The following is a 26,342-nucleotide window of genomic DNA, read 5'->3' on the forward strand; positions in this document are numbered from 1 at the left end:
AAAAGCCACTTTGGACCTATGTAAATAAGATATCCGACACAGATTTCAGGTTAAGTCTGAGAAAGATCAGGCAGTTAATGTACAATATGAATGTTTTTTGAATTTGCAGACTCATGGCCAGGCTAGCCATTACAACGACCTAATATCCAGGGTGGCCAGAATGCTTGCTTAATGTGCATTTTCCAGTACATGATTTGGTGGGCATCTTTGTTCCCTGCTACTTTTTGATAGAGTGGTGTGGAGCTGCCTTAATGGCTAGCACACCCCTAGGAAATTATATAAGAAACATAAGGTTGCCAACTGCAACCTGGGAAATTTGGGGGCAATGCCAGATGAGGGAAGAAAGCAGAGATGTGATGGTATAAAGTCCACCCTCTGAAGCTACCGTTTCTAGGGTTGCCAGGTCCAATTCAAGAAGTATCTGGGGACTTTGGGGGTGGAGCTGGGAGATATTGGGGGTGGAACCAGGAGCAAGGTTGTGACAAGCATAATTGAACTCCAAAGGGAGTTCTGGCTATCACATTTAAAGATATGCACATCTTTTAAATGCCTTCTCTCCATTGGAAATAATGAAGGATGGGGGGGACATTCTTTTGGGGCTCATAGAATTTGACCCCCTGGTCCAATCTTTTTGAAACTTGGAGGATGTTTTGAGGAGAGGCACCAGGTGCTATGCTGCAAATTTTGTGCCTCTAACTAAAAAAAAAACAGATCCCAACAGATCAATTCTCTATTATACCCTATGGGAATCGGTCTACACAGAGAATAATGGAGTGCCCAAGAGACAGCCCCCCCCCCCCGCTTTCTGATGTCCCTGAAGTGGGGGAAAGGCCTCCAAACCAGAGGATCCCCTGCCTCCACCTGGGGATTCGCAAGCCTAACTTACCTCCAGAAAAACCGATGCCTGTGGTCTGGAAATCAGTTACAATCGCAGATCTCTAGGCCCCCCTGGAAGCTGGCAACCCTAGGCAAGTCTACTTGTAAATAGGTCTTACTATATTCATTGGGGCTTACTCCCAGAAAGAGGTTTTTAGGAATCCAGCCTGATGTTTCAGTAGGTCAGAATAAAAGGATATTTCTTGTGATGTAGCCAGATTTTAGGAATGTGTGTACAAGAGCCTATTATTTGTTGATTTTTCAGCATTATGAATAAGATATACTAGATTTTCTTTTGCTGATTTAATTAACACTCTTCCCAGAAATGGGCAGTCCCAGAACTAGACACACATTGGTTTCTTTATCCATTTGCCAGGAAGTTGAGCAACTGACCTAAAGAACCTTGAAATATGAGCCTCCTGAATGAGAAACGGGCAGAGCAGGGGGCATTTTCATTTGTCCAAAGAGCTTTCTATGTAAAGTAGCTACATTGTGAAACTCTCAAAGGGTGGGAAAGATATAAGAGTTGGCCGGAGAGACTGGTGCACTCCTACTGGGGTTGTCTCTTGCTTTTTCCGCGGTTACAGTCAACTAGGCTAAACTAAGACACAGTCCTCAGAGTTCAGAAATATCAGTTCACAAGGAGGTACCTTCCAAAACAATTTTTTAAATATTTACTAGCGGTTAAAAATTAAACACATCGAGAAGTCAGAGGCTGGGGGAAATTGCAAGGAAAGAAGATCTAAACAGACAGAAAGATACTCTTCATCATGAGACCATTATCAGTTCTAGTGTTTGTTTTATACTCATTGCTTTGCACTTATGCAGTAACGGTAAGAATTTTATTTTAGATAAAGTAATTTATAACTGAGAAAAACATTTTATCTGTAATACATTTTATTGATTGATGGATTGATTGCCAGGAACTGTAAGAAAAGCCTAGCTGTTTCAGTTTTGGGCTATTTTCCATGCACTCCTAAATGTAGCTACTGCCTTTTGAGACCATTGATTTCTATGGATTTGGACAGGGGCAAATCCTCTGTTTGGAGGACTGTACTGCTAGAAGTAATTTTTCTTTCTTCCAGGATAAATCTAGTAGCGGAAAGAACCCAATCCAGCAAGCTCCACTAGGTCAGCAAGAAAAGTATTTGATAGGCGAATGTGTAAAGAACAGTTATACGGTTAATTCTTGCAGTAAAGTTTTTTGCCAACCCTGGCAAAGGTGTATGAACGGTACCTGTTCCTGTAAGCTACCATATCAATGCCCAAGGAATGGCACTTCAGTTTGCACTACTGAGGGAAGGGCATTTCGGACTTACTGTCAACTAAAGAGCTATGAATGTCAGCGTCCCCTGAGCAAATTTAGGAACAGAGGAAGCTGTAAACCTCAAGGTATGAATGTTGTATCTCTCTTTTTTGTCTCTTGTGACAAGGACCAACTAGTAAAGATGGGAAGCTCAAGCATGCTGGCATTAATTGGTCTACCAGTTATTCTGTAATGTCTGCAGGATATGGTCTTAAAAATCTTTGTTTCTGTGCAAAACAAGAATCATAATGCTTTGGTTAATCAAAAACTTAATTTAGTTTAAAAATGAGAAATGCAAGTTTGCTGGGTTTTTGTGTTCAGTTTGCTGTGGCAAATTAAACATAACTTTGTTCAGTCAAATGCTGTATGTTATCATGGCTATTTTGGATATATTGGTTTCATAAGTTTCCAGAACTATGCCTAAAATCTGCATTGTCATATTTTGTTTGGTTTCCTGTAAAAAAAAATTATGACTTTTTGGCAGAAGATTACATTCAGATTAAGACTGAATTAAAATGGCTTATGCTTCAAGGAAATTTTCCATTTAAAAAATTTGGCACAGTGGGAATGTCACATGCTGGTAAGCTTTGTAGTGAAATAGGCAGAAGTATTAGCAGGTTTCATTTTGCCTTCTAGACAACTTCGACATACTCTTGAAACCAGAAAATAAATCGGAGAAATTCCCTGAAGTTGAAGTAAATTCCCAGAAGTTGTTTATTTGCGGGCATGAATGGAGTATGAATGAAGCAAATGTGGTCTGCAGACATCTTCATTTCCCAGAGTAAGATTATGAAATGGGGAAAACATGTTATGCTGATAAATATGACGTCTAAAGAGGGTGCCACTGTTAACAAAAAGCCAGCATTTGTAAAGATCTCTGTAGCAGAACGATGCCAAATTTAAAGGTCTAGCCCAGGGGTGTCAAACATGTGGCCCGTGGGCCAAACCAGGCCCCCAGAGGGCTCCTATTAACCCCCCCCCGAGCAATTGGCTGTTATCTGCTTCCTTCTCCCTCTCTCTTGCTTTCTTCTGCTAACAGCTTGCTTTGCAAGGCTTGCTCAATTGCACAGAAGCTTCAAAAAAAACCCCTCTGTTTTCTCAATTGGCTGAGAAAACTCCCCCTTGGGGAGCTTGCTTTGCCAGGCTCTCTCAATTGCACAGTAGAGCTACTGAGTCAAGCCTCTCCCTCTTCTATTGGCTGAGGCTCCTCCCCCTTCTTGTCCCCTTGGGAAGAAAAGAAAGAGCCAGAGCTTCCTTTGCCCAGTTCCCTGGATCCCATGGGAGAGATACAAAATACGCACCTTTAAGACCAATGAGTGCTAATGTTGTAAGCATGTTTTATTTAAAGGGTTTTTTTTTAAACCCTTTAATTTTGTTTGTGTCCTTTATAAAGTTTATAACTCTGCTACGTAATCTTAAGTAGGTATACACATGGCCCGGCCTGACATGGCCTGGCCCAGCAAGGTCTCATTTATGTCACATCTCACCCTCATAACAAATGAGTTTGACACCCCTGGGCTAGGCCATAGTTCAGTGGTGAGCACGGAGTTGGATCCAGCCAGGTTTCAAACGCAATCTTGGCCAGTTCTTTCTTTATCTCAGCTCCCATTCCACATTGCTTTTGTCCATCCAGGTTACATGATCCCCAGAATAACTACAAGGTGCTGGTTATTACCTTTAAAGCCCTATATGGCCGAGGACCTGCCTATCTTAGGGACCGCCTCTCCCCACATGTTCCCCAGAGAGCACTAAGATCTAGCTCCCAAAGCCTTTTAAGGATCCCTGGACCAAAGGAGGCCAAACTGAAAGTAACGAGGGAGCAGGCCTTCTCCATAATGGCCCCCCAGTGGTGGAATCAACTACCGGAGGAAGTGCGAGCCCTGCGGGACTTTAATCAGTTCCGCAGGGCTTGCAAAACCACCCTCTTTCTGCAAGCGTATAAGGAGCCCTGAAAGCGATATCTAGCCATCGGAATACATCTATTGAACATAGCACCTTAATTTATTGTAGTTTTAACTTTTTATGTAACTGTTTTAAATGTATTTATTAACTGTATTTTAAAATTGTTTTATGCAAATCATGGTTATACCATGTCTTGTTAGCCGCCCTGAGCCTGCTTCGGCGGGGAGGGCGGGATATAAATAAAATTTTATTATTATTATTATTATTATTATTATTGGTTTAACTAGCAGAGAAGTTTGTCCATGTGTAGCCTCTCTACACATGGTTCAACCCCCAGAACCTCCAATTAAAGCATTTCAAGTGGCATATTAAAGGGAAGGAATGTTCCCTAGAGACCTGGAAAACTACTGAAAGTCATAATAGATTATGTTTGCCAATCTCCAGTTTGGAGGATCCCCCCGCCTCACTTCAGGGTCTTCAGAAAGCAGGGGGAAGGAGGGAAATGTCTGCTAGACACCATTATTCCCTATGGAGACTGATTCCCATAGGGTATAATGGAAAATTGATCTGCGGATATCTGGGAGGAGGGTTGTTTTTTGAGATAGAGGCACCAAATTTTTTCTTTAAATTTATGAATTCCCCAATCCCTGAGTGGACAGGGGTGATGTACAAAAAAAGTTCAAAACATAAAACATAGCATTATTAAAACCAATAAACAAATCATTTCTTAAATTCTTAAAATAATCTCCAGATGGCATCACTAAATTTATCTTAAACCCATTCTGCACCTGTGGGCAGGATAAGGAGGAGGCAGAAATAAAAAAAGATGGACGAAAAAGAGGAGGGTGCCAGCCATGATGGAAACTATTGCTGTGTTCAACCAAAATCCTGGCAGAACATCTCTGCCTTACAGGTCCTGTAGAATTGTGTTAAGTCCCACAGGGCAGAGAGTTTGGCAGGACTCATGCTGCTGCATTCTGGATCAGTTGGAGCTTCTGGGTCAGTCTCAAGGGCAGGCCAGTGTACAGCATTATATCCCTTCCCAGGCTCCACGTCGAAATCTAGATGTACTTTTGCCTTTCACTTGTACTCCAGGATTATATAGTGTCCTGTTAGAATGGGTTTACAAATGGGACAGTAAGAACAGCGGAATAAAGTTACCATATGGTGCCTTATACAAGATGCTGCTGTACATAACTCAGTCCCAAATGCTACATGTTGGCAGCTCACCCACATCTTAAAACACAGAGATCCACATGAAAGAAGTGAGTAGAGAGTATGTTTTAAAGGTTCAAATGGACACATGTTCTGGAAGTGCCGAGATCTTTCTAGCTTTTGACTCCCCCTTGCATCCCCTTCCACAAGCACTTGTCAAAATTCCACAAGTCACAGCTATATAGCTTTACCAACATAATGGAATCAGAACTTGAAATCCGCTAGAGACAGCTAATCCTTTAATCTTGCCTTCTTTGTGCCAGGTAGCTTTACAAGATGGGGTGAAAATAAAAACATCTTCCTCGTCCACATTTGATATTAAAGTCTGAATTAGATAATAATATGGTTCTCGGCATATTTTTGTTTGCATTTTTCAGAGGGGCTGATCGTATAAAATTGGCACGCCCAGACAGTGCCTGGAATTCGTCAGAATGCCTTAAAGCAACTTGCAGAGGCATAGAGACCAGCCTAGCAGAATGCTCTTTAGCTAGAACCCGTAGGGGTCAAAAGAAGCTTGCTACGGTGATGTGCCACACAAAACACAGAGGTAGGTAAAGTACATTTCCCAAGATGGGGGGAGAAGCTGTGTGCTTGGTTAGTCATTTTATACTGTGTGTTTCATTTTAGTGATGCTGTAAAATTTGAAGCCAATGGGGTCATGTTTCAAAGATTCATTGCTTATAAATATTATGAATACTCTGTTACCATTTAGTTCTTCTTGTCACAGCCAGTGTTCCCTCTAAGCTGTGCAAGTGAGCAGCTGCTCATTAACTCAGGACGCTCCGGTTGTCAGCAATCTGGAGCCACGCAGGGTCTTGCACTGCCCATTGCCCATTTGAAGATCACAGCAGTTATATTCTGCTCAAGATGTGAACTGCTGCTTTCAGTAGAGGGAGCACTGGTCACAGCCCTAATAGCTCCAACTAGCCTGATCTGATTGGAGCTTGAAAGTTAAGCAGGGTCTATGCTTGGAAGGGGTCGTTTTGGAGAAAAATAGGTGGTGGACCTCATTGTTATGCAGCTGCACATACTATTCAATGGACAAGGAGGTGGAACTCTCAGAAGGAGGAGGTGGAATTCTCAGAAAGATTCAGGAGCTGAATCTGAGGCCTTGTGGGAGAAAGGTTAGGATGGAGGAAGGCAAGAGCAAACCATATCTGTTCATCTCTTACCTTGAAAACTATTAGTCACTATGAGTCAGTTACAAGTTGATGGCACACTTTGCTTACTAGCCCTTCTTACCTGGAAATTATTGTACTGTTTGCTGTTAAAAATCAGATACAATCCAAAGCTGTGAGACACTTTTTCATTAGTATGCTTAGGAGCTGATTACCTTGCTTGGTCTCAGTGAAACAATTCTCATTGCAGAAACTGACGATTTGTAAATTGGAATGTAATTTACAATATGCAATACCCTGGTTCTGTTCAGAGATCAGTGAACAAATTACCATAATTAAAGACAGCAAAGTCCTGGGCAGTGCAACGCTAAAATCCTACAGCAGCACAGCACCACTTGTCAGTTTCCTATGCTCACTCAGCAAAGAGAAAACCTGCAAAGAAAGACCCCACTCCAGGGTGCGGAGATCGTAGTAATTACATCAGAGTCCAAAACAACCCACTGCAAGCCACCAGTCAATGTGCTGCTACCTTCTTTGATAGAGAGGTGAAAACAGCCAACCATTGCAGACATGTGATACAGTCACACATCTGCATCCACCACAGGAGGTAGATAGAGGGCCTGGAGACTTTGGGGCCATGGGTTCTGATCCCACGGAGAAGGTTATTGGCCAGAAAGGCCAAGCACACCTTTTGGCCAGCAACAGGATAGGCAGCCATAAAACAGAAGGGAGACTAGACCCACCCACCCCCAACACACTCAGAAACAACCAGCTAGACACACAAGAAACACAGAGCATAGGACATTAGCAGTCCTCCATCCACCTTGGTGTCAACACGAGCCATATATACCAGGCTGACAGAGTGATGTCCTATTGTTGCTACTACCCATTCATTCTAGAACAGGGGTGAAGAACCTTTTTTCTGCCAAGGGCCTTGTGGATATTTATAACATCATTAGTGGGCCATAAAAATTATCAACTTAAAAAACAGTGTTCTGCCGAGGGAGAATGATTCAGGCCAGCAAAATTAATGCAAATAATTGTTTTTCTACTTGAAGTCATGTGGGGAGAGTCTAATCTGGCGCACACACACACATGCATGGCCCGCTGCCCTAGGCAAATGAATAGGTCCAGGGCTTTTTTGTAGAAAAAGCCCAGCAGGAACTCAGTAGCATATCAGACCACATCCCCTAATATTAGCATATTAGGTCCCACCATCTGGGATAATCAAGTGCAAACTGAACTGTGAAAGTAAATTTTCCAGCCCTGCAGCAATTCTGGCTGGCCAGCCAGGCCCCAGAGAGGCTGCCACATGGCTCGGTTTGGTCCAGCAATCCCGAGGGCTACACCAAGTGACCTCCCTCGGGATGGAGGTTACCCACCCCTGTTCTAGAAGCTAGTCCATTTAAGAAGTTTTTCCTTCTTCAGCCATTTCTCTTCAGAAATAATTGTTTATCTTCTCATTTCACAGAATGCTCTAAACACGAATTCAGCTGTGTCAACAAGAAATGCATCCCTTCTTACAAAACATGTGATGGAATAAATGACTGCGGAGATCTAAGTGATGAATTGTGTTGCAAAGGTATGAGTCTGCTGATAGACCACCTTTTCCCTCATTTTATTGGGATATAGAAGAAGCACATGTCTGTGAAAGATGCTATATGGCTGGCAAACAAATGTCAAGCACAGCCAATTTAAATACATCTCAGGAATTTCTCTTGTAAGATGCTTTCAAACAAACCAGGTACAGTGTTCTCTCCAAGCTTAGTTTTTTAGCCTCTGGCTCACATATTTTTGTTTTAGCTCAGGAAAATGGCCTCAGAGCAAACTAATTTTTGCAGTAGCCAAATTGCTCACTCACAACTTTAATGCCAGTAGCTCACAAAGTAGAATTTTTGCTCACAAGACCCCAAAGCTTAGAGGGAGCATTGAGAGGTATTAAATTGACTTGTTGCATTGAAAGAGTGTGAGAGGAGAAAGCAAGCTGTGGACTTACTCTGAGTTTCTTCTCACAAGCTCTTAGATCTGTCCTGCCCAATCTGCCCTCCCAACATGATTTTGGACACAGTCTGTAGCCATATGGTATCTATTCATGGATAAGAATCTCACTGTGGGTTGTGAAAAGGTTAAGGGTCACGACTCTTGGAGTAAAATTGACCAGACCAGAACTTCAACCTCTTCATGTCAGTTTCATCATTCTTTTGTTGGGTAGAGAACAAATGCAATTAAAAATGCTGAGTAAACAAAACTTCCTGCCTCATGCTCTTTCATTATATCAAGGAGCCATTATATCAAGTTGCTTCCATTGTTCGACAGAATTAATTGTGTACAGCCATAAATGCAGGTGTGTGCAGACACACATGCACAGGTAGAAGAGGTGCCATTACATTGATAATGTGTAAATGTTCAAAATCACTGGTACCATTGCATAGTCTGTATACTTAAATCTGACTATATTATGTACATAGCCTTCTGTGACTGTTGATGATTTCTTGAATCACATCCCTTATATGCTGAATAGTCTATTTCCACATTGATGAGCACGAGTTATTGAGGAAGACTCAGCATGGGTTCTGTAAGGGAATATCTTGCCTCACTAACCTGTTACATTTCTTTGAGGGGGTGAACAAACATGTGGACAAAGGAGATATTGTTTACCTTGACTTCCAGAAATTTTTTGATAAAGTTCCTCATCATGGGAGGGACGGTGGCTCAGTGGTAGAGCATCTGCTTGGGAAGCAGAAGGCCCCAGGTTCAATCCCTGGCATCTCCAAAAAAGGGTCCAGGCAAATAGGTGTGAAAAACCTCAGCTTGAGACCCTGAAGAGCCACTGCCAGTCTGAGAAGACAATAATGACTTTGATGGACCAAAGGTCTGATTCAGTATAAGGCAGCTTCATATGTTCATATATGTTCAAAGGCTCCTTAGTAAGCTCGAGAGTCATGGAGTAAAAGGACAGGTCCTCTTGTGGATCAAAAACTGGCTAATTAATAGGAAGCAGAGAGTGAGTATAAATGGGCAGTCTTCGCAGTGGAGGACGCTAAGCAGTGGAGTGCCGCAGGGCTCAGTACTGGGTCCCATACTCTTTAACTTGTTCATAAATGATTTGGAGTTGAGAGTAAGCAGTGAAGTGGCCAAGTTTGCAGATGACACTAAATTGTTCAGGGTTGTAAGAACCAGAGAGGATTGTGAGGAACTCCAAAGGGATCTCTTGAGGCTGGGTGAGTGGGCGTCAACGTGGCAGATGAGGTTCAATGTGGCCAAGTGCAAAGTAATGCACATTGGGGCCAAGAATCCCAGCTACAAATACAAGTTGATGGGGTGTGAACTGGCAGAGACTGACCAAGAGAGAGATCTTGGGGTCGTGGTAGATAACTCGCTGAAAATGTCAAGACAGTGTGCGTTTGAAATAAAAAAGGCCAACACCATGCTGGGAATTATTAGGAAGTGAACTGAAAACAAATCAGCCAGTATCATAATGCCCCTGTATAAATCGATGGTGCGGTCTCATTTGGAATACTGTGTGCAATTCTGGTCACCGCACCTCAAAAAGGATATTATAGCATTGGAAAAAGTGCAGAAAAGGACAACTAGAATGATTAAAGGGTTGGAACACTTTCCCTATGAAGAAAGGTTAAAATGCTTGGGGCTTTTTAGCTTGGAGAAATATCGACTGCGGGGTGACATGATAGAGGTTTACAAGATAATGCATGGGATGGAGAAGGTAGAGAAAGAAGTACTTTTCTCCCTTTCTCACAATACAAGAACTCATGGGCATTCAATGAAATTGCTGAGCAGTCGGGTTAGAACAGATAAAAGGAGGTACTTCTTCACCCAAAGGGTGATTAACATGTGGAATTCACTGCCACAGGAGGTGGTGGCGGCTACAAGCATAGCCAGCTTCAAGGGGGGGTTAGATAAAAATATGGAGCAGAGGTCCATCAGTGGCTATTATTATTATTATGTATAAATTTTTTGGTCACTGTGTGACACAGAGTGTTGGACTGGATGGGCCACTGGCCTGATCCAGCATGGCTTCTCTTATGTTCTTATGTTCCAACAGCATGCAGAGGTGAAAGCTTCCACTGTAATTCCGATGTGTGCATTCCAAAGAAGTATCTCTGTAATAAAGAAATGGACTGCTTAACAGGAGAAGATGAAACTCACCACCTGTGTAGGGGTAGGCTTCTTTGTTATCTGTTGGTTGACTGATACAGTTGTTACCCTCTACTCAACAAATTCAGGATGCTGCCTAAGCTAACATTGTAATGACAACAGATGGTGGTCTGAAGCAACAGAACAAAGTTTGAGTCCAGGGGCACCTTTAAGACCAACAAAGTTTTATTCTGGATATAAGCTTTCCATGTGCATGCATGCTTCTTCAGATACCTGAATGTAATGACAAGTGATTCCATCATATATAACTAAAACACAACAACCATGTAGTTATTTTATTAAGATCAACCAAAAACACATGTTCGAGCTTTAAAATTCTCCAGAACTTTTCACCATGATGGACTTTTAAAAAGGGGTGCACCTGTTATCAGGTTGCATCAAAATCCTACGAGCAAGTAGCAGAAAATGGAAGCCATCTAACTGAAAGCATTACAACTAATAATGGATCAAATGTCTCTCTAACACATGGCTTCTTTAAAAGGACAAGAGGCAAAGGTGAAATGTAGTTGTCCTTATATTAACAAGCCTTGAGATTAATTTAATTTTAAAACACCTCTTTAAGTAGTTCCATGTTTTATGTTGTTTTATGCTTTGGCTGTTCATGTTGTTTTTTAAATAGTACCTTTTATCATGTTTTATATTTTGTTTTATAAAGCTGTTATATAAGCTGCCTTGGGCAGTTCCCCAAAGAGGTGGCATGGAAATTTTCTAAATAAATAAAAATAAATAAGTTGATGCACTAAGCAAAAAGTCTATGTAAGCTAAAACTGTAGTGGCATTAGCTAGTAAAACTTCTTTAGTGTCTTTTTTGCTCCAACTGAAGTATCTTTCTTTTTTGGGTATATGCCAGTATTTCCAAAGTAGACAATGTAGTTGTAGATAGTTGCATTAATGAATAGCAAAATCAAGCCAGATTAACAATTCTGGAGATCTTGAAAACTGTGTTGTTTGGATTGATCTAATAAGAGACATTATATATGTTTTTGAATTCTTCTTTGTTCAATTAAGTCTACATGGCACAGGATAACAAAAATTTATGCTCGCCATCTTGCAATGTTTTAGCTTTTAATTGTGTAACTGTTAATTTTGCTTAACAATGTAATTATGTAAATCGTTTTAAAGTGCTTTTATTTTAAGGCAGATCTGTTGTTACCCACCCCCTTGTGGGGAGGGCAAGTTAAATTTTTTTAAAGGTAAGTAAATAAATAAGCAAGCTTTTAAACAATATAATCATGGTTGAAGTACAAGAGAAAGAAAAACATCCAACACTTTAGGAAGAGGACATTAAATATATAATGTAAAATATCAGGTTAAAATTAAAAAAGTAATAGAGTTGCTGCGTATTTAACTAAGTGATGAATTAATAGCAGTAGCTTGAATATTTAGTGCAGCCAAGATCTATTGGCAACCGCCAGAGAGATGTGATTTTCATTTCCAGACAGAAAATTAAATAAAGTAGTCCTCCAAGGCGTTGGAAAAAATTAAAACTGCTATAGATTTGATTTTGTTATGGAAGCAATCCTTTTTGCAATTAAAAAGAAATAAATGTAGTCTAGTTCATAACATAGAGTGTAAACTATATGTATTTTATGTATTTTTATATAAATTTGTGTGTATTTTTTTAAAAAATAGGTGATGAAACAACTGATGAAAATGAAAGAGGTAATTTTTTGTTTTTATATTGTATCACACTGTTACTATTCCTTTTCAAAATTGATACCATCTTTCAAGGATAGCAATATCCAGGGCTTTTTTTTTTTAGCAAGAACACACAGGAACTCAGTTCCAGCTGGCTTGGCATCAGGGGGTGTGGCCTAATATGCAAATGAGCTCCTGGTGGACTTTTTTAACAAAAAAGTCCTATGTGAAACAATGGTGATGTCAAGGGTTGTGGTCTAATATGCAAATGAGTTCCTGCTGAGCTTTTTCTACAAAAAAACCCCCTGTCAGTATCCAAAACTAGACTTGGTCCAAGGCATTCTGTGTGATACATATCCCATTCTTATCGTCTCTTGCCATCACATTTTTATCCCATCTTTCCTCCAAGAAGGTCAGGGTGGCTTACAAGTTCCCTACTAATTTATCCTCACAACAACCCTGTGAAATAGGTCAGTCACCCAATATCACTCTGAGCTTCATGTCTGAATGGGGATTTGAAGCCAGCGACTCCCAGGTCCTAGTCAACAGCTCTTATCTGTTTTCCTGGCCACCCTGGGTAGTAGGAATGTGTGTGAGCAGACCTTTCTTAATCTTATTTTTTTAAATTTAATTTACCATGGCAGAGTGTTAAAGCTGCAGTACTGCAGTCCTAAGCTCTGCTCATGACCTGAGTTCGATCCCCAGCAGAAGCTGGGTTTTCAGGTAGCCGGCTCAAGGTTGACTCAGCCTTCCATCCTTCCGAGGTCGGTAAAACGAGTACCCAGTTTGCTGGAAGGAAAGTGTAGATGACTGGGGAAGGAAATGGCAAACCACCCCATAAAAAGTCTGCCGTTGTGAAAGCAACGTCACCCCAGAGTCGGAAACGTCTAGTGCTTGCACAGGGGACCTTTCCTTTCCACCTTTCTCATGAGAGTCAGTCAGATTTACACAATGAACAGTGCAATAGGCTACAGACCTGTTCCCTTTATAAAAGAGCCCTTCCTTTTTTACTGACAATTTAAATTAGCTTTATATCCTTTTTTAACTACAGAAAGAACAGAAGACACTCAGGAGGAATCCATGGATGCAGGTAGCTTGAAAGTGTTTTATCATAAGAGTCATCATGTTGCAAGGTCCTACAACTTGCCTCAACTCTGTCAGAAAGACTACTCTCAGAATAGCCAAGTTCTACTTTGCTCAATAGGACTTACTTCTAAGGGCCCAATTAGACTTGGAAATCCCCAAATATTTATCCATGTGTCCACCTGTTTGCATCTAAAATGATGGGTGAATCTGCTTTTTTAAATGTAACACACGGGCAAAGGCTCTGGAAGAAAAATGCTGAAAGCAATAAGGTGTGTCAGTGGTTTGTTTTGAATGGCAACACATTCCTGTGGTTTCCCTGTTGTTATTGCAGATGCCAGCGCAGTGCAGTAGCAATATGGCTTCCACACAGCAGGTTGCCCACATTTCCTCTGCCACAATTTCTACAGAGGTCACCCCTGTCATTCCCTCCCCACTTAGCCACCATTTAGCTGTTTTCAAAGGGTATTTTAATTGGTAATTGACATATTAAAATACCTTATATTGATTACTGATTTTTTAAAAATTAAAAAAGCTTCTCCACAGTGTATTGGAGGGGGAATGGCTACTGTGGGGAATGGGGTAGAAAAAAATGACACTGATGTAGGTAGGAAAGGGAAAATCTGGACTCTACCTCCTCTCCACCCCTTCCCCCCCGCCCCCGCTGGCAGCCATTCCAGCTTTACTGTGATTTTCCACAAAAGATCACAGCAAAGCAGGTTTGGGAAAGATTGCTGCAAAGACAGGGGAAACCTAGGAGGTACACAAAAGTATGATGATGCTGTGGTGACTTGTTTGCTGGCCACAGAAAGTTATCTGCATGTGCTAAATTGAAACATAGTGGTAGATGTTTGAAATATAATCTTGTGTATGGTACAGTGTGGCCTAAATGCAGCACACCATAAAATCTCTAAAATCCCTCCTAACCTGCCTCAAGGACCCCTTTCATGGTGTTATTATGAGCTTGGTTCTTTTATGTTGCCACCCAGAGCAGAGCTAAATCTTTCTACACCCAGTGACATCAGTGACCTTAGAAGGGTGTAACTCTGTTTAGGATGGCATTGCAAGTTAGAATGAATATTGCATTCATTCTATTGCAGTGGTTTTGACTGTCAAACATGTGGTGTGATTGAGGACAATGAAAGTTCTGAACATTCTTGATGGCTCTGATTACAAAGACACCTTATTTCTTCAGAAACTAAACTTAGTAATGCTTGTCACTGATATCAGTTGAATTAACTAGGAAGTCACAGAAATCAATTCACAATGCTAGGATTTTTTATAAACACAATTATGATACCACTTGTCTGTTTCGTTAAAGAAAGAAGAAAGATCAAAACATTTTTACCCCAAATCCATTGTGGTATTCCAAACCACACCATTACTCGTCGGAAGCGAATCGTTGGCGGACATACTGCAGGAGAGGTGAAGTTACCAGTAACTATTTTGTATAATGATGCAAGATTCATTTCAGTAATGCCTTGTAATAAATTATGTAGTAATTTTAGAAGATGCCTCTGTGGTTATAATGATCCCTAGGACAAAACTCAGAATACAACAAAGATTAGGAAAGTAGGAGTTAATTATTAACCCACTGAGTTCCATGTTCCTGTACTGCTGTTTCTTCTCACTTCCCTCCTCCCCCTAAAGGGAGGAAGCCAGAGCTGACAGAGACCAGAGTTATTGCACTATTGCAGAGTTTTAAAGGGCCTTTGCTATTGAGGAAGCAGGTGATTGAGTGAAATCTTATTCTTCTATGCTTGGAAAGGGGGGTGGGAAGTGAAAGGACTGCAGTTTCTTTAACCCACTCCATGATCTGTCAGCTGAAACTTCTACAATTAGGCAAGATATTGGACATCTGTGATCAGATTTCCCATCTTTTAAAAATTTCTACAAAAAGTAGTTATAGGGGAGGAAGAGTGGAGGGAAGACCGCATGGTATAGCCCAGTTTTGTCAAATCTCAGAAGCTAGGCAGGGTGGGTATTAGGAAGGGATGCCACCAAGGAAGACTCTGCAGAGGAAGGCAAAGGTAAACTACCTCTGCTTCTCACTTGCCTTGGAAGCCTCTTGCTTGGATTGCCATAAGCAGGACTGTCAACAGGAGGGGACTGGGGGGACAAAATTCGAGGGCTCCAAGTCAGCTGGAGGGCCCAAAACCTGCCTCATGCAGAATTCATGGATTGCATTTTTTAAAAAAATCTAATGCAGTTTTGACTACCGTAAAATACAATTTCATATGTTATGTTTCCAAACATCCTCAGAGTGCAGAACTTTGCACCTAAAATGAAGGAAATATTTAACAGTGCTGAATTCTGGGCAATACATGAAGGGTTCTAGTTACACATGGACACATGAAACTGCCTTACACTGAATTATACTCTTGGTCCATCAAAATCACTATTATTTACTTAGATTGACTATGGTTCCCCAAGGTCTCAGGTAGGGAGTCTTTCACATCATCTCCTACCAGATTCTTTTAACTGGAGATACTGGGAATTGAGCCTGGGACCTTCTCCATGTCAAGCAGATGCTCTACCACTGAGCCACCACAAAACATCAGGGAGGTATTTTAAAAAGTATAATCTGTACACAGCAAGATATACTACTTGACCTGTCTCTCTTTTGTGCAGGGTGAATTTCCATGGCAGGTGGCAATTAGAAGTGCTGGGGCTCAAGTAAACTGTGGTGGGATTTATATTGGAGGCTGTTGGATTCTCACTGCTGCACATTGTGTTAGGTAAGCGACTTTGGGAGTTTTCAGGTATCAAATTTGTTCTAGCTGAGTCACAGGCTGGCCTTGCCTTGTAACACAGGACTGAACAAAGTTACATTTTTGTAGTTTATATCAGTTCTATATTGCTTTGATGGGCATGGTTTCCCAAAAAGAATGCTTGGAGTTGTAGTATGGGGAACTAACTGAGATTCAGAAATGCTTCACCAATGCAGAACTACAATGTCCAGGGTTTGCTGGGAAGAGGGAATTGCAGTAACAGTCAGCAGCTATGATGCATGTATAATGTTGCTATGTCTCAAAATACGGATGATTCAGTTATAAAAAATGAAAGGGAAAGGAGTAAATCATGAGACATCTGGGAAGCTAATAGCTCCACTATGCAATACAGTTTGTGAGTGCCAGCAGATTAGAAGTATACTCTGAAACTGTACCATCTCTGATATGCATGTGGGAAATTATTTGTTTGTCCCCTCCCTAATGCCACCCCTGATTGCACCCCTTCCAACACATGCTGACCCACCTGTGTGGCTGGCTGTCCACTGCTACCCAACTATGTATACCCACCCTGTGAGCTCTCCTGCCATCCATGCTCCCAGCCACATGCATCACCTGCATGCCCTTTCCCCGGTGGTGCTGGACAGCAAGTTTATCCAGGTGGCAGGTTAGCCATATAGGCAAGGGAGGTAGTGGGCCCTGCCTTGGCAGGTGCCCCATTTTGACATATACTGATGCCAGCCCTGGCTTGAAAGCATCCTCACTTTAAAATCTGCATGTACGTGTACACTAGATTTAGACATCAGTTGGACATGCATGATCCTTTGTTAGCTTCCTTCTGATCAAAGCTAGTCTGGCTTCAAACATTCTCATTGTGGCTCAACTACAGTTTGAAATAAGATCTTTGTGCCATTTCAGAAAACTGCAAAGGATAATACTTTGAAAAGTGGATAATTATTTATATCACCTCTTTGACTGATTAATTCATGAACTGGAAATCTGCTACAAACAAAGGTTTACATTTGTGTCTCTTTGTTTTCTTTTTCAGACAAAGCTATGTTCATACCTACATGATATGGACTGGAATGTTAGATACAATAGTTAGAAATACTGGGATAGAAACCTTTTTGTTAAAAAGAGTGATAATCCATGAGAACTATAATCCCAAAACATATGAGAATGATATTGCTTTACTGGAAATGAACAAGAAGAATTCAGAGCAGACCTGTTCTCCACCCAACACGGTGGCAGCATGCGTCCCCTGGTCATCTTATATGTTCAAAGCAGGCCATCAGTGCAAAGTGTCTGGTTGGGGACGGGCAGAAGGTAATTAGAATTTTATGACTCAGTTATGGAATTATGACTTCTTTCATTGCAAGCGTCCCATAAACTTGCCAAGCTATAATGGGCCAAGGTCATTCTGGAATTACAGCTGATCTGCTGGCTACAGAGATCAGTTCCCCCAGGACAAAATGGCAGCTCCAGGGGGTGGACTCTGTGACATCCTGGATGTGCTCCTCCCTCCCCCACCCCCCCAAAAATCTGACTTCTGCATGCTCTGCCCCTCAGAGCTCCAAGAATTTCTCAACTCACAGTTGACATCTCCTTCGTTACCATGGCTATGCCCATTTGCACTCATCCTAAATCATTGCTGCATGAAGACAGATATACCTATGAGCAGGAATAAATGCAGTGGTTTCAGCTTCAAAATCATCATTGCCTCTTTCCCCGCCAACTTAATTCCTGTAAAGACACATGAAGAGCTGTAGATCAAATCCTGATTGCCTCTTACTTTCCACCCCTACTCCATATGAAATATCCCTTCCCCCCACTTTGAAATGCCCAGAATTTCTAGCTGCACAAATTATTGTTTGACACCTTGTAAAGGCCTTTTTAACAACTGTTTTTAAACAGTTTAATGGAGAGAGCAGGATTGGCTTTGTGACTGAAGCACCTTGGCCTAGCTATTTAGAGTTGCACACTCCTCTGCTCTGGGAAAAAAAACAAGGTAGCCTCACACTTGATGCCAAGGTTAGCCAATCGGTTCCATGAATTTGGTTTGTGCCAACAAACAGAAGAACAGGTTCTGCTTAATCCCAAGAAGAAGCTTGTATATTTGCCCAACTGTAGCGTAACCACTGTGAAAGCTGAGTAGGTTTGTATTTACCCTGTGCTCCATACTGATCTCAGCTGCTACGCCATGCTGGTTTATGTCTGTGGCTTTGTCAACAGAAAGAGGCTGCTCCCACAAAGGGATGATTTCTCATTCAGAGGCATTCACATGTTTTTTCTTTGCATTCCTTCCACCACTAAAGTTGCTAGACCCCCAGTGGAGGTGGGGGTTCCTCTGCTGCCAGATCCTGCTCCCCAGCTGCTGATCAACTGGCAAGCAGGGAACTTACTAAGAAGAGGAAGGCCCAAGCTGCGTTGACAGTGTCACACAAGTGGCATCAACACATCAGCAACATCTGGACAATGCTCTGGTATTTGGGCAAAAATAATATGGTAAAAGCCATTTTTACTATAAAGTTTTTGCCCAAATACCAGAGCATCACAGTGACATCACAGCACCATAATGGCACTTCCTATGGAACACCAGTGATGTGGCCTAGGCCTTCCCCTTTCTCCTGGTAAGTCACCCCATCCCCTGCCAGCAACCCTACCTGCCAGTGATCTTGTTACCTTTTTTAAAAATTGGTAGGTGAGATGGGAAAGCAGAATGGCAGGGAAATGGAGAGGAAGGGTAGAGAGTTGCAGAAATCTACCCCTTCCCATCTAAGATTCCAAAGCTATTTTCAGTATGAACTTCCTGGAGAGATAGCACCATAGTAGGTTGGGGGGAAAACATGACAGTGCACAAACACACACCCCACTTCAGTTTGGAGGGAATTCAGACAAAACCTCCACATTGGGGAGGGACGGTGGCTCAGTGGTAGAGCATCTGCTTGGGAAGCAGAAGGTCCCAGGTTCAATCCCTGGCATCTCCAAAAAAGGGTCCAGGCAAATAGGTGTAAAAAACCTCAGCTTGAGACCCTGGAGAGCCGCTGCCAGTCTGAGAAGACAATACTGACCTTGATGGACCGAGGGTCTGATTCAGTATAAGGCAGCTTCATATGTTCAAGCTTCGGGGAGGAACGGTGGCTCAGTGGTAGAGTATCTGCTTAGGAAGCAGAAGGTCCCAGGTTCAATCCCTGGCATCTCCAAAAAAAGGGTCCAGGCAAATAGGTGTGAAAATCCTCAGCTTGAGACCCTGGAGAGCCGCTGCCAGTCTGAGAAGACAATACTGACTTTGATGGACCAGGGGTCTGATTCAGTATAAGGCAGCTTCATATGTTCATATGTTCACATGGAAGAAAACAGAGGCTGAGATAGGGACTGCTCTTTTTATTCAAGTGGCGTAATTGCTCTGTCAGCTTGAGGAAGTACCTCTTTAGCAGGCCGCAGAGCAACCTCGTTTTATCAGTCTGCAGAACATTCTCTTTCCCTTCACAAAGCTGCACCATCAGGGAAGTCACACTGAGATTTATGGTGTTAATTAGTTCTCAATCCATAGCTGGCCATGGAATTCCCAAATTACCAGTCTGTTTCCACACACAATTCAAAGTGCTGGTTTTGATCTAAAAATCTCTACATAGTCCAGAATATGTGAAGAGCTACTAATTCCCATACAAACCTATCCAACCGTTAAGTTTTGCCTGCAGACCACTAGGTGCTCTAAGGTTGTCAATCTCCATAAGCCATAGAGTGAGAACACTGGGGGGTGGGTAATACAAAAATAACACAGCCGAGTGGCCAGTCTCCAAACCACAAATTAGTAAACTATCAGTCCTTCTGAATATTTACTAGTGAAAGAAATTGTTGAATGTTCCAGCATATGGCTCCAACTGGAAAAAGCTGATGTGAAATGAAGCTGTTTGCTGAGGCTGGCTTACTCGTTGCTGGAGCCAAGACTGGGAGTCTTGTGGAGGAGAACTCTGGAAGAGTTGCTGTGGCTGAAAGAAGTCATCTTTGGCAGTGATTTACCTACACTGGGTTCTCCAAAATTCTTTGAACTATTGAGGAACTTTACATTTGGCGGATTTATTTAATATTTGATCTTTCCTTTGGACAACTTATGGACTTCTTTCCTAAAGTTTCTATGACATTTGCAGTCTGTTAACTGTTTGATTCTTTATCAATACTTTGACTTTCGATAACTTGTGGTTTGGAGACTGGATGCACAATTGTGATATTTTTGTATAACCTCCAGGTGGTGTCTGGAGCTCTCCTGCTATTACAACTGATCTCCAGGTGACAAAAATCAATTCACCTGGAAAAAATGGCTCCTTTGGAAGGTGGAGTCTATGACATTCTCCACTGAAATCCCTCCCCAAACCCCACATTTCTCAGGCTCCACCCCCAAAATCTCCAGGTATTTCCCAACCCAGAGCAGATGACCCTAAGGTGCTCCCATCCTCAGGGATAAGATAGCCACCAGGAACAAGACCTGTTTTGTGATGGTACCTCCCTGTAGGTGTCTGGTTAGTATTTTAAGCTACTGCCCCTTAGGCACCAATTAAGGACGTTGTTTCTCCAGGCTTTCATTGGTTTTTTTACTGTTTTAATTCTGCTAAGGGGTTTACTTTGTTATTATAGCATTTGTTAGGGTTTCCTGGGGGGTGCTTTTTGCTTTTAACTGAAGTATCCTTTGATTGACCTGTACTTGATTGTACTTCATACCTCTCTCCTCTCTCCCCCTCCTTGGTATTTTTTCTTGCCATTTTATGCAGTGTCTCTCTGCATCTAAGTTTGGGAGTCTGATCCTGTTCTGGGCTAGTGTTCAAAATGCAGATGCTCATGTTTTTTCAGTTTCAACTTGTTTTTACTGATCTGTGAACTATTTCTAAACTGTTGTTTGTTTGCTCTTCTATTTCTCATTTAGGTTATGAAAGACAATTTACACTTAAATGGGGCTATGTTAATTTAATGTCAAATTGTTCCGAAATCTACAAGGAACGTTATTTTAAAGGCATGGAATGTGCAGGTGAGTGTGATTCATATAGCTTTGCTACATACTGACACATGCTTATGAGCCAGGATGATTTAGGCACATTTGTTTTGGCAACTTAGATCCAGCTGTGCACAAGCAGAAATATAAATGAATTTAGCACAGTGGGACTACTGTGGTTTTAGTGGGGACAGAAGAAGTTTAGCAGCACAAGCAGCTACTGTTTCTTGCATTTCTGCTCATTCAGGAACTCCAGCACAAGTGAAAATTTCGTGCTGGATTCGACCCAGTATATCCAAATTGCAACCACTGTGGTGATAAGAGTCCAAGCAATCTAAAGCAGCCACTGATTTAGCAAAATGTTCAAACACTTCTCATTCTGCTGGGAACTGTATAAATTCCTTTGTAGTCACAAAGTTCTGGGCAGTTATTAGTTAGAAAGGCAAATAATGAAAAACACAGGAAGTAGGTCTGCCTATAGGCAATTTTCTGAGTTAACAAGAATTCAATCTCTTGATTTTTGTGTGATTTTTTTTTAAAAGTGCAACATATAAAAATTTAATAACAACTCTATAATCTTCTATAAGACATTTTGTGAAATGTTAGTTGGGAGCAGGGATATTTTTGAGCAGGAACACACAGGAATGCAGGTCCAGCTGCCTTGCTGTCAGGGTGTGTGGCCTAATATGCAAATAAGTTCCTGCTGGGCTTTTTCTATTAAAAAGCCCTGTGTGAAACAATGTCAGTAGGTGTGGCCTAATATGCAAATATGTTCCTGCTGGGCTTTTTCTATTAAAAAAGCCCTTGTTGGAAGTAACATCTATTATCACTAAGTAATACCCTGTATGAACAAGGTATCTACATATACATTTGGACCTTTCTGGATAATCTGGATTGTGTTGTTTGTCATCAGTTCCTTAATTCAGATGTCAAACTGAGATTTCACTGAAATTTGTCCACAGTGGGCACAAACACAGGCTTGTGTACTCTCCTCTCTCTTACTTCACACATGAAGCCTGCATCAAAACTTCCTCAACCAAGCTCCAGTTTGCTATGATAGCCAAATTTAGGCATCTTGACAATTGGAAGTAGGATTGTTCTGCACGAAGTGGAACTCTTACCCTTGTGTATAGCCTCTCATGGCCAAATCTCAGTTTAGAGTTTCATAATGGCCAAATGCGCCCCAGTATCAAGCTTTACAGTTATCTGAACACTTATGAAAAAATGGTCATGTTTCAGTTCCACAAACTGATGTGCCTAACAATGAGGTGTTTCTTTTCTTTTTTTTCCTTTCTCCCTCAGGTACATATGATGGTTCTGTAGATTCCTGTAAAGGTGACTCAGGAGGACCTTTGGTTTGTTTTGACTCTAATAATGTAGCTTATGTTTGGGGTATTGTGAGTTGGGGTGAAAACTGTGGTGAAGAAGGACATCCTGGTGTTTACACAAAGGTGGCTGATTATTTTGAATGGATTAGCCATCATACTGGAAAGGCTGTGGTGTCTCGATTTAATGTGTGATATTTGAAACACAAGCATTTTCTCATTCTCTGCTGCAATAATTAAAGGTTGGCTGCAGAAGTCTGGGGGTATAATTCCAGGTCAAGTTAAACATGTTTCAGTTTCTTCCACTAAGATCAATGAACACAAAAGTTGTTACCTTTGATTCGGTCATGCCCTGGTAGTTTAGCAACAATGACTCTCTTAAATTTTCATTATTCTTTGAAAAGTCTGTTGGCCTTCTAAAAGCCATCATTGCTTTCCCGCTCATATTGCATGTTACAATAAAAGTGAAGCATGTACCAATAAAAAAACTGAAAGTGTCCATTGTGGTTAGATTCACAAATAATACTACATCATTGACAAGATGGCATGGATTGAATAGATTGTAAAAGGACAATGTAAAAAAGAATATTTAGGTGCCAAACAATTTAAATTCAGAAAGAGCAACAGCCAATCACACACTTTGAGATGAAGCCACAGGAAGTGGCACAAATTAGAATCTCCTGTTGGATCAAACCTATGGAGTAGCTGAATAAGCAGAAATCTGCAAAATGCTAGTAAATAACTGCTAAGAAGTTGAGCTATTTAAAGTCCTAAAAGACGATGCTGTTAAAGTGATGCACACATTATGTCAGCAAATTTGGAAAATGCAGCAGTGGCCACAGGATTGGAAAAGGTCAGTTTATATTCCATTCCCAAAGAAGGGTACTGCCAAGGAATGTTCAAACTATCGCACCATTGCACTCATTTCACACGCCAGCAAGGTCATGTTAAAGATCCTACAAGCTAGGCTCCAACAGTATGTAGATTGGGAACTACCAGAAGTACAAGCTGGGTTTCGGAGAGGTAGAGGAACTAGAGATCAAATTGCCAACATTTGATGGATTATGGAGAAAGCACCGGAGTATCAGAAAAACGTCTATTTCTGCTTCATTGACTATGCTAAAGCCTTTGATTGTGTGGATCACAACAAACTGTGGCACGTTCTTAAAGTGATGGGAGTACCAGACAACCTCCTGAGAAACCTGTATAAGGGTCAAGAAGCAATTGTCCGGATGAGATATGGAACAACTGATTGGTTTAGAATAGGAAAAGGAGTTCGATAAGAATGTATATTGTCACCCTGCTTATTTAATTTATATGCAGAGAACATCATGCGGAATGCTGGCCTGGATGAAGCACAAGTCGGAATTAAGATTGCCGGGAAAAACATCAACAACCTCAGATATGCAGATGAAGTAGATGCTTCAGAAAGTAGATGCTTTTGAGGTGTGGTTCTGGAGTAGAATCTTGAGAGTTCCTTGGACTGCAAGAACATCAAATCAGTCAGTCCTAAGGGAAATCAACCCTGACTATTCCCTGGAAGGTCAGATGCTGAAGCTGAAACTCAAATACTTTGGTCACCAAATGAGAAGGGAGCACTCACTGGAGAAGACCCTGATGCTGGGAAAGAAGGCAAAAGATGAGATGGCTGGACAGTGTTACTGATGTAACTAACATGAAACTGAGCAGACTTCGGAGCATGGTGGAAGACAGGAACGCCTGGTGTGACTTTGTCCATGGGGTCGCAAAGAGTTGGATTCGACTGTATGACTGAACAACAACAGGTATGAGCCTCCATATCCCTGATGCCGAGTCAAAGGAAAATGAGTCCACAGAAGACTCCACAAACACTTCTCTCCAGAGCAAGACTATTTGCTATGAACAGAAGACTGACTGAATCTTGAGATTGTCCCATTTCCCCTTTGACAAGGTATGTGACAGGACTTTTGTCATTCTTCTAATACTAGTAATATATCCAGTAAAGTTTAATGCATAAAGCTTGGGGGAAAATAATCTTGCTGTGATATAGGATGCTGCACATGTGGTTTCACTGGGTGGTTGTCCACATTCAGGAACTCCATGTGCAGTAGCTGACTGCTGAACCCAAAGCTGCATGTAAAGCACCAGTTGCCTATGTGGGAAGCTGGGTCTAGGTTCTTTCCTTTCTTACCAGTGCTGTGGTGGTGAAGAAAGAAAAGACAACAGCTGATTGTTGCTGTTAAAATAAGAGAATAAGTCAGCCCTTGGTCAATATAGATAGATTTACCACAGCACCTTGTTGTTGCATGCTTACTTCTCTTGATCATGTCCTTTGTCACGTGTTTGTTCACTAGTAGTGATATACATGGTAATATACCAGGGTCATGGTTGTTGCTCATTTGTCCAAGTTTGGGGAGGGACGGTGGCTCAGTGATAGAGCATCTGCTTGGGAAGCAGAAGGTCCCAGGTTCAATCCCTGGCATCTCCAAAAAAGGGTCCAGGCAAATAAGTGTGAAAAACCTCAGCTTGAGACCCTGGAGAGCCACTGCCAGTCTGAGTAGATAATACTGACTTTGATGGACCAAGGGTCTGATTCAGTATAAGGCAGCTTCATATATTCATACGTTCATGCTCATATGTTTCAAATAATAACAAAGGGACCACTGTCCAATTTGTTGATGTTTCACAGATTCATGATATCATATTAAGTAGTTTAATAGCACTTGACAGCATACTTCTTTGCCTTAATCCTTTTTACTTAGTAAACCGATCCAGTGTAGTTGCTAATCTTCTTTGTATTATGGTATTCAGCAGCCCATCACACTTTTATTAACAGTGGCATGCAAGTGCTGTAATTATCTGCTGGAAATAAATTATAGTACAATTCTAAACAGGGTTAGAGTCCACTGACTTCAATGGACTTGGAAAAATATCCTTTCGTTTAGGATTGTACTGTTAATGCTGGACTGGAAAATGGGATGCCAGTAAAAGCTCAGGATGGAAAGTTCACTTTTTTCATTGTATCTGAAGAAGTGTGGTTGCAAATGAAAGCTTATACCTTGACTAAAACTTTATTGGTCTTAAAGGTGTCACTGGACTCAAACTTTGTTCCGCTGCTTCAATCCAACATGGGCACCCACCTCCATCTATAATTTACTTGTGTTAGATATGGTAATGGCTGTTATGGTTTTTCATTTATTACTTATTAATGACATTCACAAACTGACTTTCAAAAAAGTGTTGTCATGATGGTGTTTTATAACGTATAATCTCAAACAACATCATCAAAGCCAATTAAAAGAATTTTTTAAATCATATGTATCACAACACAGGCAACAAAACTCCACATCACTCAGTACAAAAGAAGTGTCTTCACCTGTCACTAAATAATTATAGCAAAGAGAAAAAAATGTGTATTTTAAGAAAGGGTACTACGGAGTTCCAGAACTATTGAAGAAAAGGCCTTGCTTCTCAAAATCAGACATGACTGGAAATTGCAGCAATTTTAAAACAATGTGCAGGAGTTTGAACCAAGACCACAGTGAAAAGGCAGGATTTAAACCTTTTACCTTGTCTACATTTTCCCCAAGAAAGAATCCTTGGAAAATTGCTATTTGCTTCATATGCTCACCTGTGGATCCTTATGATTTCCCTACTGTTCATATATGTTTCTCAACTTGGCCCTGCTATGTGGATCAATAGCCTACATGGACTAAAGGTGGATACTTCTACAAATCTGGGGAAGAGGTTTGCATATAATTTTTTTAAAAGATGATTTATCCATTTTGTGATTGTTGATATGCCAATAAAGGTCAATGAAAATGAACAAATAAAAAACAAACAAACCAAAAGTGTGTGTGATTTAAAAAAAAATCTAAGCCAGATAAAGGAAAACAATTCCTGGAAGACCAAGAACACTTTGTGGCATTCTTGGTTGCCTTGCCTCACAGCCATTCCTAGCCATGTCAGTTGATAACAGCAAAACTGGAACAGTGGCCCAGTGGCACT

The 26,342-nt window shown here is 41.3% G+C and overlaps 1 protein-coding gene and 1 non-coding gene across 2 annotated transcripts; both read left to right on the plus strand.

The window, feature by feature from the left end:
* Positions 1–1,357: 1,357 nt before the first annotated feature.
* Positions 1,358–22,843, plus strand: CFI (complement factor I). Its single transcript, XM_060246934.1, has 13 exons — positions 1,358–1,709; positions 1,962–2,268; positions 2,819–2,963; positions 5,677–5,846; positions 7,889–7,999; positions 10,481–10,597; positions 12,226–12,255; positions 13,283–13,321; positions 14,636–14,739; positions 15,946–16,052; positions 17,092–17,369; positions 20,965–21,066; positions 22,333–22,843. The coding sequence occupies exons 1-13, from the start codon at positions 1,647–1,649 to the stop codon at positions 22,548–22,550; spliced, it is 1,791 nt and encodes a 596-aa protein (XP_060102917.1). The 5' UTR covers positions 1,358–1,646; the 3' UTR covers positions 22,551–22,843.
* Positions 19,180–19,246, plus strand: TRNAP-AGG (transfer RNA proline (anticodon AGG)). The gene has a single exon. It is a non-coding gene; the product is annotated as a tRNA-Pro (tRNA).
* Positions 22,844–26,342: the final 3,499 nt, after the last annotated feature.

Source organism: Heteronotia binoei, chromosome 9, assembly GCF_032191835.1.
Source record: "Heteronotia binoei isolate CCM8104 ecotype False Entrance Well chromosome 9, APGP_CSIRO_Hbin_v1, whole genome shotgun sequence".
Lineage (NCBI taxonomy): Eukaryota > Metazoa > Chordata > Lepidosauria > Squamata > Gekkonidae > Heteronotia > Heteronotia binoei.

Bases quoted from the DNA above. Each gene is read 5' to 3' on its own strand.
- CFI (XM_060246934.1), top strand. From the start codon at position 1,647: ATGAGACCATTATCAGTTCTAGTGTTTGTTTTATACTCATTGCTTTGC. The intron at 10,598-12,225 runs GTAGGCTTCTTT...TTTAAAAAATAG, and splicing joins AACTCACCACCTGTGTAGGG to GTGATGAAACAACTGATGAA. The intron at 21,067-22,332 runs GTGAGTGTGATT...TTTCTCCCTCAG, and splicing joins TAAAGGCATGGAATGTGCAG to GTACATATGATGGTTCTGTA.